Source organism: Python bivittatus, unplaced genomic scaffold (assembly GCF_059951505.1).
Source record: "Python bivittatus isolate LINGU-HERP-01145 unplaced genomic scaffold, Pbiv_v1 ctg000350_np1212, whole genome shotgun sequence".
Lineage (NCBI taxonomy): Eukaryota > Metazoa > Chordata > Lepidosauria > Squamata > Pythonidae > Python > Python bivittatus.
In genome coordinates, this window is record NW_028277074.1 from 25,283,928 (window position 1) to 25,297,577 (window position 13,650).

Consider the following 13,650-nt stretch of genomic DNA (forward strand, 5'->3'; position numbering starts at 1 on the left):
ACTACAAACAAACAAACTCTCCCAAGAACAAGGAAGGAATATATTGTAAATCAGTCACATGGAGAAAGGAAAAAATCTATGGTTTGTTGCTGTGTTATCTCAAGGACCAGTTTAATTTAATATAAAAGTAAGGGTTCCCTCTATTAAACTCAGCTGCTGGTGACTCCATAGACATATCTATTCCTTTTTCATGGCAACAATACAGAAATAGTTTGCCCTTGCTTGCTTCCACAATTTTTGTTTTTTTTACTACCCAGTTTTAACACTAGAGAAATCTATTTTTCTCCCATAAGAAAGCCACATGTTTTCTAGCCTTTTTTTTTTTTTTTTTAGGAGTAGAGCTATTATTTAGCAGTGTGTAAAAGTTTCAAATTTGAAGCACTTAGAGTCTAAAACAGCTGTTCCAACTATCATTATAATTTCAGCTCAGTCCATTTTGAGTTCAGAATATTTGTAGTAGGGTTGCAACTATCCATTTTGAGATCAACATTTCAAATTTTAAATCTTTTGTACAGCTCAAGTTAAAGTTAGCAAAATGGTGCAGTTTTTTACACAGACATGGAAAAAGTAGTACAGATTTCCCAAAAGGAATTATGTATAGCTTAAAAAAAAAAGATACTTTTGCACAAACCTGACCCCTTGCACTACATCATTTTCTTGGCAAAAATGCAGGTGTGCTTCACCATTGCCTTCTCTGGAATTTTTTTTTTTTTTTTTAAGATTTCCAAGCTATAGGTCTGAGATTTCCAAAACCTGTCTAGGTCCAACACTGCTTCTCTTTTGGGGAACAATCAGGATTAATTAGCTGAGCAGAAATACAAATCACAGATTTTTAATTTGAAAGCAGAAGCAGCATGGAGATAGGAGGTAGGCACTAAAAGGCAACTATGTAGATTATTATATTGGCAATTATATAGATTATTATATACAATTATATAGGTGGTAGGCACTCTCAGAGGTAGGCACTAAAAGGCGATTATGTAGACCTCAACCTTAAAAATAATTCTTTAAAGGTGGGGTTAGTTGATGCCATGATATCTGCAGTTCTTGTATTGCATAGTACAATGACAATTCAGTAATAGATCTTACTGAATGAGGTTTTGAATCTATGGACAAAAGCTCACCGGACTGACCTCTACTTTTCCAAAGACATTCCAGTACTGTAATTTTTTCATCCCACCCATTCACTTTATCCATTGTCTTCCCCTTCTTCTACACTGTAACATCTAACCTGTGCTGGAGTTGGGAAATGCATTGTGGGCCTTAAACAAACACAAAGTGGGTCAGAAATTCATTTGAGAAAAAAATCTAGAGTGGTCTTACAGGGCAAGTAGGAGACAGCTGATGCACCTCACCTCTCTCTTCCTCTGTATGGCTTGTATTCCCAGTAATCTCAGTGCCTTCTTTCCATACTGTCCCTTCTAACCACCATCCTAGAATTCAAGCCTGCCATATTTAAATATCCAAAATGGTTATGTACATGCAACAGTTTGCAATCCCTAATAACATCCATTAAAATCAAAACACGGATTTTACAGCTTCGTAGAACTCTTGCACCTCCAATGTTACAAAGAGCAATATAAAATAAAATGCAAAATAAAATAAGTTGATGAAACTATTTGTAAGGAACATTTAGGATTAATTTCATAATTATAGCTTTTTTCAAAGCATAAACTCCAGCAACACTAAGTGCTAATGACAATAACTAAAAACGTTGAAAAGTTCCTACTTCAGAAAACAGTTAACATTTGATAATGATGGAGGAGGATGAACATTTGGGCATTTTCCATATGCCCTTTCTGTACAATGTGGATGACATTAACCCACACACTACTTAAATAACATCCAGGCCCTCATTTGGATAAATATCCATTTCCAGTGCTTACTAGTCCTGAGTGTAATGGGGAGAGAAAGTCAAACCTCTTCTCCATTCATCTCTTTTTGTGCTGCTCAGCATTTCTCTGGACTACAGGCCACCCTCAATTCCCCCCCGCAGAAGTTAATAGCATTAATGTAATAATATATAAGTATTCAAACTAATGTAGAATGTAAATGAATTGCAATCATTTCAAACACCTTTTTTATATATATAATGGAAGATTGGCTTTACCATTAATTGTTCAGTTTGAGTGGATATAAACCTTTAAAAATTTGGACCTGCCTTCAAACTGGAGAAGCGTTCATTCTTTGCTGTCCGCTCTGTCCCCCTGCTGGCTAAGGAAACATAAGAATGAACATTCAGCTTTCTTAACTTGCCAAGTCCACTTCAAAGATTCAGGACAATCTTATCCAATCCTGATGTATTTCAGATGTATTTGGCCTACAACTCTCAGAGCTCCCAGCCAGCATGATCAGCTAGCCTCAATCTGTCAGGAAATCCTGGGAATTGTAGTTACGTCTGGAAAGGACCAGTTTGAAAAAGGGTGCTGTAGAATTACAAGAGAGCAAATGTCATCTAGATTAGTTTTATATCAGAGTTTAGAAGATGAATCCTTCAAAGATTAATGTTGATGAACATACTAGTCTATTTAAATTTCAGTTTTAGACTTGATATATATCACTTAACTGATTCAAGTGATGTGTTCTTCCAGCTAGCAAAATTTTAACAACTTTGTGCTTATAAATTTACATTGATTTCATTTAATTATGACTTAACATGTGTGTTTGTGTGAGGGAGGGAGGGGGGTATCCTGCAATAATATACTAGAAAATACACTACAGTGCTGTAGCCCTTTTATTGGAAATTTAAAATTATAAGTAGTATATTGAAGCAGAAGACATTCTAGGGCAGCAAATTATAAGAAACTGCAAGTGGAAATTCAAATGCTTTGTTACATTGAGTTTACTGCAAAGAGAACATACAACTTAAAACATGAGGTATCTTTTGTTTACAAGGAGATGTATAGCCCCAATGTCTTGAGCAAAGCATTTATATTAGTCTGCTAATGAAAAGGATGAGAATAAAAAAACAAACTTTCTTTTAGGAAAAAGAGAAATAACACTTAAGCTGCCTTCCTTGACCAAACAGCATCTCTCAGGACTGGGATGATACAATCCCCTTCTCAATGCAGCTCCCTGCTCTCATGCTCTCAAAAACCAGTGGAATCTGGAAGGATCTCGAGGGGCAAGAAGGAAGGGTCACAGAAGGGAAACCCCAAAGTGTGAGTGGCAAAATTCTATTTGGTCATTCCATTAGATCCAAAGAAGTACGCCAGATACGTTGCAGACTATCTGGCCCTCCAGATGTTTCTCTTAGCATCCTTCATTGAGCTGGCCCTGTTCTGGATTGGCGGTGAACAAAACCTGGAGGATTACATGTTCTACACCTATAAGCCTCAGCCTTACTACTTGCAAATCAGAAGTTACAATATTCAAAGCAGCAAAGTTTCAATCTTTTCAGAACTATCAGTCAACAATATTGACAGCATATCTGAGCAATCTACTGTAGCTGCAAGAAATATGCCTGTTAGGAAAACAGAAGATTTATTAAGACACTAATAACTCTAGTCCATTCATTTTTTAAAAATTCATATTTAAATACAAAAACAAAAACATCAGAGGCTTAAATCACTTGTCAGGTAAAATGGTTAAAAAAAGAATGTACTTAAGAACTATTGTTTGAGAAAGCGTTTAGCTTTCCATCATTTGGTTCCCAAGGTAAAAGAAAACCATAACCACATTTCAATATTTAAAAATAAAAAAAATATTGTAATATCTTTGGAATAATTAGTCCAACGAAAGAAAGGGAGAAGTATTTCTGTACTCTAATCACTGCCATCTTTATTGGTTTTCAGTTTCAGTTCTTTACTTAAATTTCCCTACATCCTATGTAATTAATCATGGAAAGTCTTGTAGTAGGAAAATCCTAGTTTTCAGCAACTGGCCTATAATGGTCTTTGTGGTATCACAGCTCTACTCTTTGATGACAAAGCCAGCAGTTATCACATCTCTCTGTGAGAAGCATTCTAATATGTGGAAAGAGATGCTAAGATTTTGGAGTTAATCTTTTCTAAAAGATAACTGTTTCCTACAACAATAAAAACATTTCTTGTTCTACCACTTCCTTTTCACATATATAATTAATCCATAACACAGAACCTTTGCCTGGCCCTTTTGTAAGATAGAATCTGAAGCCCATGACTTTTTGCTTTGCTTTCAAGGTAGCCTACGGTTCTAGGAAAGCACTTTACTGAGCTAAGGGCCACAGTATAGTTGTTGTTCAAAAAAGTTACTATTTTAAGAAGTTAAAAAAAAGGAGCGCCAGTTTGGTCTAGTGGTTAAAGCTCCAAACTAGAAAGCAGGCGACTGTGATTCTAGTCCTGCCTTAGGCTCGAAAGCCGGCTGGGTGACTTTGGGCCAGTCTCTCTCTCTCAGCCCAACTCACCTCACAGGGTTGTTCTTGTGAGGAAAACAGGAGGAAGAAGGCATATTAGGTATGTTCACCGCCTTGAATCTTTATAAAAATAATAAAGGCAGGATAAAAATTTAAAAAAAAAGTCAGCCAAACAAATCATAGTACTGTACTGAAAGCTGTAAGCTATTTTGTGAGACTCAAATACAGACTTAAACTGGAAAAAATGATAAATCAGCTGATATTACATTATTGTTCAGAGGTAAGCCTGTATAGAAAAAAGAGGCATACAGGAAGCATATGTGCAGGAACAATGAGAATCCTTTAGCAGTCAAAGTAATTAAAAAAAACAAGGTACAGCAAGAATTTAGTAGCAATGAACATTTAGATGTTTACACTAAGAGCAACTGATGCATTTTAAAAAAGAACAAAAGAAAAAGGGGGAACCACCAAAGATAGCATTTTTAGGAAAGCAAAACAACAGGTTGAATGTCATCCAATTGGATCCAAAAATTAATATAGTAAAATCCTGAAAATACATCTTTTCCTTTTTAAAGAGAATATCAGAAAATTAAGCAGTACCAAATAGAACTAAACAAATATTTTTTGGTATGATTGTGATGGGCAGGGCATGGGGACGTTCTCAAAAGCTGTTTAATCAATTTTAGAATTACTGTTAGGTTGGAAAAAAGCAACATGAATTAAAGATCTATAGAAAATACATATAATTTGCTTGACACACAATTTGGCATTTGTGCTTGGGCCACAAAGGATACAATCAACAGACATCCCTAACATGACTGAGAGGTTCATTTTCAGCCACAGCAATTGGAACTGGGACCACCATCAATGACTTGGCCCACATTACTGTATTTCCAGGGAATGTTGTTGGATAGAACATACATTGATGCAAATTGCTCCCAACAAAGCACTTGACAGAAAGATTAAAGATCAGGAAGCAAAAACAGAGAAAACCCAAACTGCATGCAGGTGGTAGTTACTACATTGATAGAAATCAAGACAGTTGTATGCAAGTTTAGGCACCCCTGGTCAAATTGTGGGTTGGATGAATCCCTAAGTGAACAGAAGCTGACACAACCTCTATGTGGAACAGTTCAACACACCTGTCTGTAAAGTTTGAATGCCTACTTACTCTTTATGTGGTGGCTTACAGATTCAGAATAAGAAAACGGGGAATATGGCAGCTGCAAAAATTCTGACTTGCTTTCAGTCAGTGCTTTTTATCACTTCCTTTGGCAGAAGTTAACAGCTTTCAGTTGTTTTCTGTTGTCAGTGGTCTTATTTTTGCTTTTGGATTTCTCCCCCCCCCCTTCCTTGCAGAACATTTATAACTCATAATCTTGCGTGTCCTTGCATGCACTGCCGTTTGAAATCTCCTGAGAGATTTTTATAATATTCATACCTGGGGACCTTGAAGACCCTTCCAAAACGTTTTAGCTTTCTTTTCTAAACATATTATAGTTGATTCAGAGGCATGTTTTGGATCACCATCTTGCTGAAAATATTCAATCTTTTTTCAGCTTTACTACAATTTGACCAAAGATGCCTAAACTTTTGCATACAACTGTAGTACATTAACAAGAGACTGATGCTAGAAAAATAACAACTTGCCCAGGGCTATCTAATGAATTCTCAGCAGAGGATAGATTCAAACAGGAAACTTCCTGATTTGTAGTTAGGCCTGTACCTAAGTACATGCTTTGTGGGCAGAGCAAGTCACCAACTTTGTAGCTTAAAGAGTATTTGCTTTTTATGCACCTAGGAAGCCATTATGATCCAAACCTACTTCAATACACAATTTTTGGAATGTTTTGATTTGGGGGGAGGGAGTGAAATTCAGTAAAAAAATCCTCAAATAGGAAATACCAGAAATAGCTTAATGTAATGAACAGTGGTTACTAATGCTATAGGAGGATTTTAATAATTTGACAAACGCCTAGTTAATTTCAAAAATATGAAAGCAAGTTGAGAAACTAAGGCAGAACATGTGTAGATTTTATCCCATTTTGTTTCACACTTTAAAGTAAGGAAAAACTTTTCTGCTCTTTTAATGGTTTCAACCAGCCTATGGTTGACAGAGCCTATGGCCAAATTTATAGATAAATCTACATCACAGAATCAACTTGTTGCAACTTGCTTCTGATTATTGGGACAGATTCCCTAGAAAAACATGGGTTGGATCTGGTAAATTGATCATGAAAGAAAACTAAAAACAGTACTTTTCAGCTGCCTTCTCCCCATCCCCCCCCCCAATCTTTCCTTAGAGGTAGAAGATAATATTAAGATGAGCAGCGTCACATGGAGGTGAAAACAGTTCCAGTTCAGACAGAGGATTCTTGCATGAGTTCAGGAGAGGCCGTTAGAAGAAACAGAAAGAGATAGAGGCCCTCTTCCGTCAACTTGTTTCATTCTTAGGAAAGAAATCATTGCAAAACTGCAAATGTTTCAGCCAAGACATTTGATTTATGACTCAGTAACACACAAATCACCACCTAACAAGAGTATCATGAAATGGTACACATACAAATGTGAACCAGCCTTATTTTTCTTCAATTTGCCATAATCTCCATTGAGAGAAAAATGCTTGCATTTTTCTGAAGTATTTATTTCTTGCAGGAATTTCTTGTAGAGTCTTATGGTGGTGGTGTTTTTTTTTTTTGATAAAATAGTTTTTAAGAATGTGAATCCTAGCACAACCTGTGTTAACAATGTCCATAACAGTCTATTTTATATAGCACAAACATTTAGTCATATAACATTTGGTAATACTACCATCTTTTTTATAAACAGTACATGGAGTTATCTTGAACAAACCAGTGAACATTAATAGGACTGTCCGAAAAGCAAAACAGTATTTAAACCAAGTTCCAGTGGAACACACAGGAGTAATATTGGGACAATTCTTCAGACTGGTCCACCTAGGGAATACGCTTTTCATGAAACATGAAGCCTAACACAAACATTTTGCAGCTTGTTTTTAAAGTGCAATTTCATTTAAGAATGCCTATATGGCAGTGGCAAGATCATGTATACTACCATATGAAAGTGTGCCAGAAGGGGGAAGAAAAACTATTTTATCCTAACTCTACACCGACTGAACTATTTCAAATACTCTTTTTAATTCACTAATGAACAAAGGACATCCAGAATGTTATCTCTATATATACACATTGCCTATAATTGTTTTTTCTAGTTAATTCTGTTTGAAAAGCAAAGCAAACCAATACATGCATTTCTAAAGCAAGTTCTCAAAACTCAAAATACATTATGCAACTTAAGGATTAAGTTTAAAATTCTATTTTGGATGTTTTTTACTTCTTGATTGGTCTTCAGAGAACATTCCAATCCAACAACCACTAAAGACTAGAATCTAGTTTTGTTTTGTTTTTTAATAAATGAGGTTCCCGTGACTTTTGGCATTCAAAAGGTCTTTCAAAGTGAAAATACATTAAAAAAACATAGCAAGCTGGCAGCCATGCATACTTATTTAATTAGGTTAGTTTAGCAGTGAGAATACTAAAACAAAACATTTAGAATTTATTCACTGAGCTCAGTGATAAAGACTTATATGCATACAGAATTGCTCCTATAAAAATGAAAGCTATTTTTATAAACACATTCTGGTAAGAAAATTGCTAATTTTTTTCCTGTAGCTGTTCAACTTCTTTTTGTTTGAATCTTAAATTATTTTAAAAAAGGTAAGATTACCACTAGGTGAATCACTTTTATGGAAGACAGCAGTTTCTCCTTAGGTGTTACAAACAAAAAACAGAATTCAATAATTAGGGGAAAAATAAAATTAAACATTTAGGCACTTTGAGGACTTATTTTAATGTGTGCCATCAATACTGAGGTAATAAATTACAGTTCTGAAACTACTGCTGCCATAATTGACAGAAGCATAAATTACTCTGTATAACATTTTAAAATGAATAAATCTGACATTTTGCCAAAAGCAAAAGGAATTTTCATGTTTCTGCCACCTACTGATTTCCAAGAAGCCATACTCTCAGAACGTTTTCTTTTAGGGGCAAAAGCTTAGTGGTAATACCCCCAAGCTGAACATTTGAAAACATGTTCCCCCTGGAGGGTAAAAAATGTACAGCATTGTGAACGTAAGTTCCACAATTGTATCACACTTGCTTCCCCCCCCCCCAAGGCTGAAGTAATAACTGCCTTCTTTTGGTAGGCGAAGAGAGTCTTTGAAACACCTTGTTTAACAATAATCACTGGACCAAGGGAATATGAATGCTTGAGGTTCTAATATAAAATCAGGATATTATTTTGTTTAAGCTAGTATTAAATTTATCCAAATAGATGGGTAAAGCTTCACTCAAATGTTGTTAACCAATCCAAAAAATGCTATTAAAACATAACAAGTATATTAGAGCAAACCTGGGTGACGTGAACACTGCTACATAGAATAAAAATGTGTTAAGACTAGTTACACTAAATGCAAAAGAAATTTGTGATTTTGTTTTGCTCATTTCAACTATAAATCCTAAGTTTGATAAGCAGCGTTGTTTGTATTAACTCAGTAAAAATACCAGAAAGCTTGTGCTCATTAAATATATATGTATATATAAAACATACAAAAAGTACAAGATAGTCACATTAAGAAACTATGACAGTTTTCTTTTTTTATTCTTTGTCAAGGGTCAAATTTCTGTCCACCAAATCTCACTGTGACTTTTGTTCCAGAATTCAGCATAGTGCACAGAATTCAACTACCTGTGCAGTCTGTTTTAAAAAAACCACACACACATACCACAGGACAAAAATGGTCTTCTTAAATCAAATTCTATTTGTGAATTCAGCAAAATAATTTCTATAAAATAAAACAGCAAATATTTAAATAGTATAGGGTGGGCTGTATCTGTTTGCAGGGGGTATTTGGTTTTTTGACAGGTTCCAAAATAATTACACACATTCAAGTTACCAATTTTTAATTTAAATACAGTATTTACTGATGAGTTCCTTGAAGTCTTTAAACAAATGTTTACTCTGGAATAGAGATACCTCAGGTTTATATTTGACTAACCAGTAGTTTATTTACTTTAATAATCAAACCCTGCTCCTAAGGTTAAGATTTCTCTTATAATGGATATAGAGCTAAGACAATTCTTGCTTTCAAGTAGAATTGTGCATGAGCAGAAAATCAGCAAGTTAACTTGGTGCAGTGGCACTCACAAGTATTGTGTGATTTTGTTGACTTCCACTTCACTGCAATGCAGTATAAAGGAAAGTATTAGAAGTTTTATCAAATAAGCTCTACTGAAGAAACAAAACAAGCACACCAAATACAGTCTGTTATGCTCCAGGCATCCTGGCATAGCAAAATTTGCATATTTGTTTTAAATCTTTTAATTTCCTATTACTGAAAACTAAGTATTTTTTTACCCCATCCAGAGACAGAACTGTCAAACATCAGATGTGAGGAACATATGTGCAACTGAAAACCATCGGCCACTTTGCCCAACCCTCCCTTCTTGTTTTATAACCCAGGCGTCTGAAGAAAAAGGGTTTAAACAGCAGTTGTCATTTTGGACAACTGCATTTTTCTTTCCTCACTGGCTACTCTAACTTGGTGTGAAGCCATGCTAAATGTTACAGCTTAACTATAGCTTCGAAGTGATTAACTTAATACCAGAATGGAAAAGGCAATGGAAAAAGACCTAGAAACAAGGTTATATCACCAATTTTCCACATCAACCAAAGAATTAAAAGGTTACCAGTCATTATGATGCTCATAGTAAAATTGACTCCAGTGGCAAAGAATTACATGAAAGTATTTTTCTGGTTGACATGGAGAGGCTTATTTTTTGGGCGGGGCAAGGGTAAGGAGTTGATCTAACTGCCATTAGGCAGGCAACACTGGTTGTAGAGCGCAGCAGATATATCAAGAAATTAATTGTTGTAGATCTGTGAGTCTCATTCAAGACAAAAAAAAAAGTTTCTTGTTTAAGAATTAACAGTCAAACATTAATATACTATATACACCTTTGCCATTTACACATTAGCATCAGGCCATTTATTACAAAACACTATACACTTTCCACTGCAGGCAGGTTATATATTGACAGCAATTTTCTGCAGATAAGACAGTGAATAGACTCTTCACTCCATGTTGATTAGGAATAGTTTTTCTAAATATCAGCCAGACACAGAGAAAAGTTGGACTGTAAGGCCTGGGTGCACAGTCTTGATGGAGCAAGTTAATTATGTGCATTTTCACTATTCTTTTGTCTGAGGTGGTGAAACTTCTTCACTGCCTTCATAATTTTCTTGTGCTCGTTGGCCAGTTCGCTGAGGGTTGTTCATATGGTGTGCTGCAGGGCCCGTATACGGTTGTCCATGCACATGGTTATTCTGTAAGAAAGAAAATACATCTTAAGAACAATTACTTTATTTACTTAAACAGCAGCATGGTGGACTGGTTTGTAATAGTCTAGAGAAACACTTACCTGTCAAGTAAAATAAGACACAAAATAATTTATACTGAAACCAAAATGCTGATTCACTGTTTAAGTTCATGCAAGAGCTGAAGCTAAAGGAAAATAAATATGCTATCCAACCAATATAAACAGCCTGAATTGTATATTCAAAAATGAAATGGTGAGAAAGTAGCAGCATTATTTATTAAAGAAAAATATGTCCTGGCCAATTGCATTAATTTTTTGCCCTTAGGATACAGTACAGTCTTTGAGTCAAACATAATAAAATGATAATTTACATCATATGCATTAACTAAACTGACTTAAAGAATATGTCATAATGTAATGTATACTGGGATATGTGCATATTGAAATATGCAATAAAATAAAATAAAACTGAAATAAAATTAGTCATTGTGAAAGTTTGGAAGGGAGAAAATCTCTTGGGAATAAATCATACCCTAACAGATAAGGGAGGCGATAGATAAATATGGTCAACTTTGTGGCAACTGAATCTACATCTTTACCACTTCTTTGCTAGAAACATCAGTAACGAAAGCAAAATGAAAGCAAATAGGCAAGAAATAATATTAACCAATTTAACAAATGGGTTAAAAAAGATAAACAAATAGCGCAATTATTTATAACAAACATAATTCATAACAAATAAGCATGACTTTAACCTTGCAGAGGTAGCATGGTATTTTTAGCAGCATGTAACATTTAAGAGTTTAATCTTACATCCTTGCATTTAATCTAATTTCTCTCCTTCATGCCTGTTAGCTTAAGAAAACTTTGAAAATACAAAATCCAACACACAAACTATTCTCAAACCTGACTTTACTAACTAGGATTGGGAGGCAACTTCAGATAGCATTGCAAATGAATTGTAGAATCAGATCAGTGCTGACTGAAGCATTTCCATTAGCCGGGGCTGGCTCTAGGCTAAGGCCATGTAGGCACTGGCCTAGGGGCACCAAATTTCAGGGGGGTACCAAAATTGAAAAGACTTCTGAAAAACACAGTGAAAAAGCAAAAAGCAGTAACAGTGCACTCCGTGAGCCAGCACATCCACTTGAGGGTTTAATATAATTTCTCAGTGTAATAGGGTGAAAATGTTTCAGAAAAGAAAAAAAAAATTCTGGGACTGAAAACCGGAAGTGAAAAGCTCAAAAACCCAAAGAAAAAAGGAAACAAGAGGGTGCCTTTTTGAAATTCCTAACAAAATTGGAAGATGAGACAAACCATAGAGGGCGCCAGAATATGATTTTGCGTAGGGAACAAAAATGTCTAGAAGCATTTCTGCCATTAGCAGTAGGTTTGGCAATCAGGATCTACATATATGTTTACCAGCAATTTCTGTAAGCTACAGCTCATATAGCCAAATTGCTTTGAGAACTGTAGACTAAAACATTTGGAGGGCACTAATTGTCTACTATCATTAGCAATCACTTTATACAAAAAGTATATATAGTTTTAGATATTTTGTAGCATTTTGATTTGCTTTCTAACGTTGCCCTGCAAGCACCAACAAACATTTGCACAGTATCCAGGAATCTGTTACATGCAAACTCATTTTCTTTGGCTGGCTGTGATTCGAAAGAAACAGAGATGCCTTTTACTGGTACTATAGTGAAGTAACATATTCTCTTTAAGATATATCTCTGCTCACCTGCTGATATTGGGAACCAGGTGAATGGGGATACAATGGGGCATCTTCTGGTGGAGAAGATTCATGCTCATCAGGAGCATCTGGATCATCTGGTTCCTAAAAATGAAATCCACTCCCATTAAAACATGGGGAAAATCTTTATCTGTTTCATTTTTATTTTTAAAAATGATTATTTTCCAACACATTTGTAAAGTTTACACAGTATGGACTTTTTTACTCAGAGATCTAATAATTTTTAAATTACCAAATACAGGACTAAGGCATACCATTTTTGTGCATATATTACCCTCAAAGGGAATTTTATATGTATGTACTTAACATCCTGGTATACGGTATCATCTGCCAACTCCCTTGCCACTAAGCTGTGGCCAATAGTGACATCACTCTATTAGTGTTAAGCTTTTGCCATCTGCAGGCTATATTTTCATCATAGTGAGGCCCTGTATTGCACAATAGTTTGCTCCTAATAAAGGACAAGATAGAAAATGCTGCATATTCTACCTCTCACCACACGTAGGGCACTGTTCTACTGGAGTTACACCTGCTTGACCATGCTGACTCTTGACCTAATGCCTTGGCTACAAAGGTAATTTGGGGCCTTCCAAATGACCCATTCCTTTGAGCTACACTTTCACAATACTATTAATAACGTCCTCCACAAAGTTTCTTAAGCTGTGTCCACCATAACTCCACCCCCAGAAGAAGTCAGTCTGGTATTTAATGTTTTCATTGTCTTTTGCGTGACCTCTAGTGTCTTCACTTTGACATATGGTTATATGAAGAATGCCTAGCATCCTCCAATGATCATTTTCTGAATAATCACAGTTCTCCACAAATTTAGAGAGATTATTCTAGCAAGAATATACAATTTATTTGTTTTAGTGGGCTTCAAACAAGTAAGTGTAATTCAATATCTGTTGTTTACATTTTTTTTTTTTTTGCTTGAATGTACTATTCCCACACTGACTGTGCATATGCAGCACAAGAGTAACAATGGGTCAAGCTGGAGCTTGTAATGGCTGCTGAGGTAGTCTTCCAATGGAACAGAAGTCCAATGTACTGATTTCAGCTCTCAGTTTATATTTAAAGAAAAGTGTATGATTCAGGACTCCTCCATGGTATACATGGTATACTACTCAAGGAAAATCATACTGAACTTAAAAACTGGGCCT

General features: G+C 35.4%; 1 protein-coding gene across 5 annotated transcripts in view; it reads right to left on the minus strand.

Annotated features, from left to right (window-relative positions):
• Window positions 1-9,156: 9,156 nt before the first annotated feature.
• USP9X (ubiquitin specific peptidase 9 X-linked) overlaps window positions 9,157-13,650 on the minus strand; it is a 124,461-nt gene continuing 119,967 nt past the window's right edge. For all 5 annotated transcript variants that reach the window (XM_088144758.1, XM_088144754.1, XM_088144756.1 and 2 more), the window contains 2 exons: window positions 12,479-12,574; window positions 9,157-10,741 (listed from right to left, as the gene is read on the minus strand). In XM_088144758.1, the coding sequence (XP_088000884.1) occupies window positions 10,607-10,741; window positions 12,479-12,574 (231 nt within the window). In that variant the 3' untranslated portion in view covers window positions 9,157-10,606. The remainder of the gene's footprint in view (window positions 10,742-12,478; window positions 12,575-13,650) is intronic.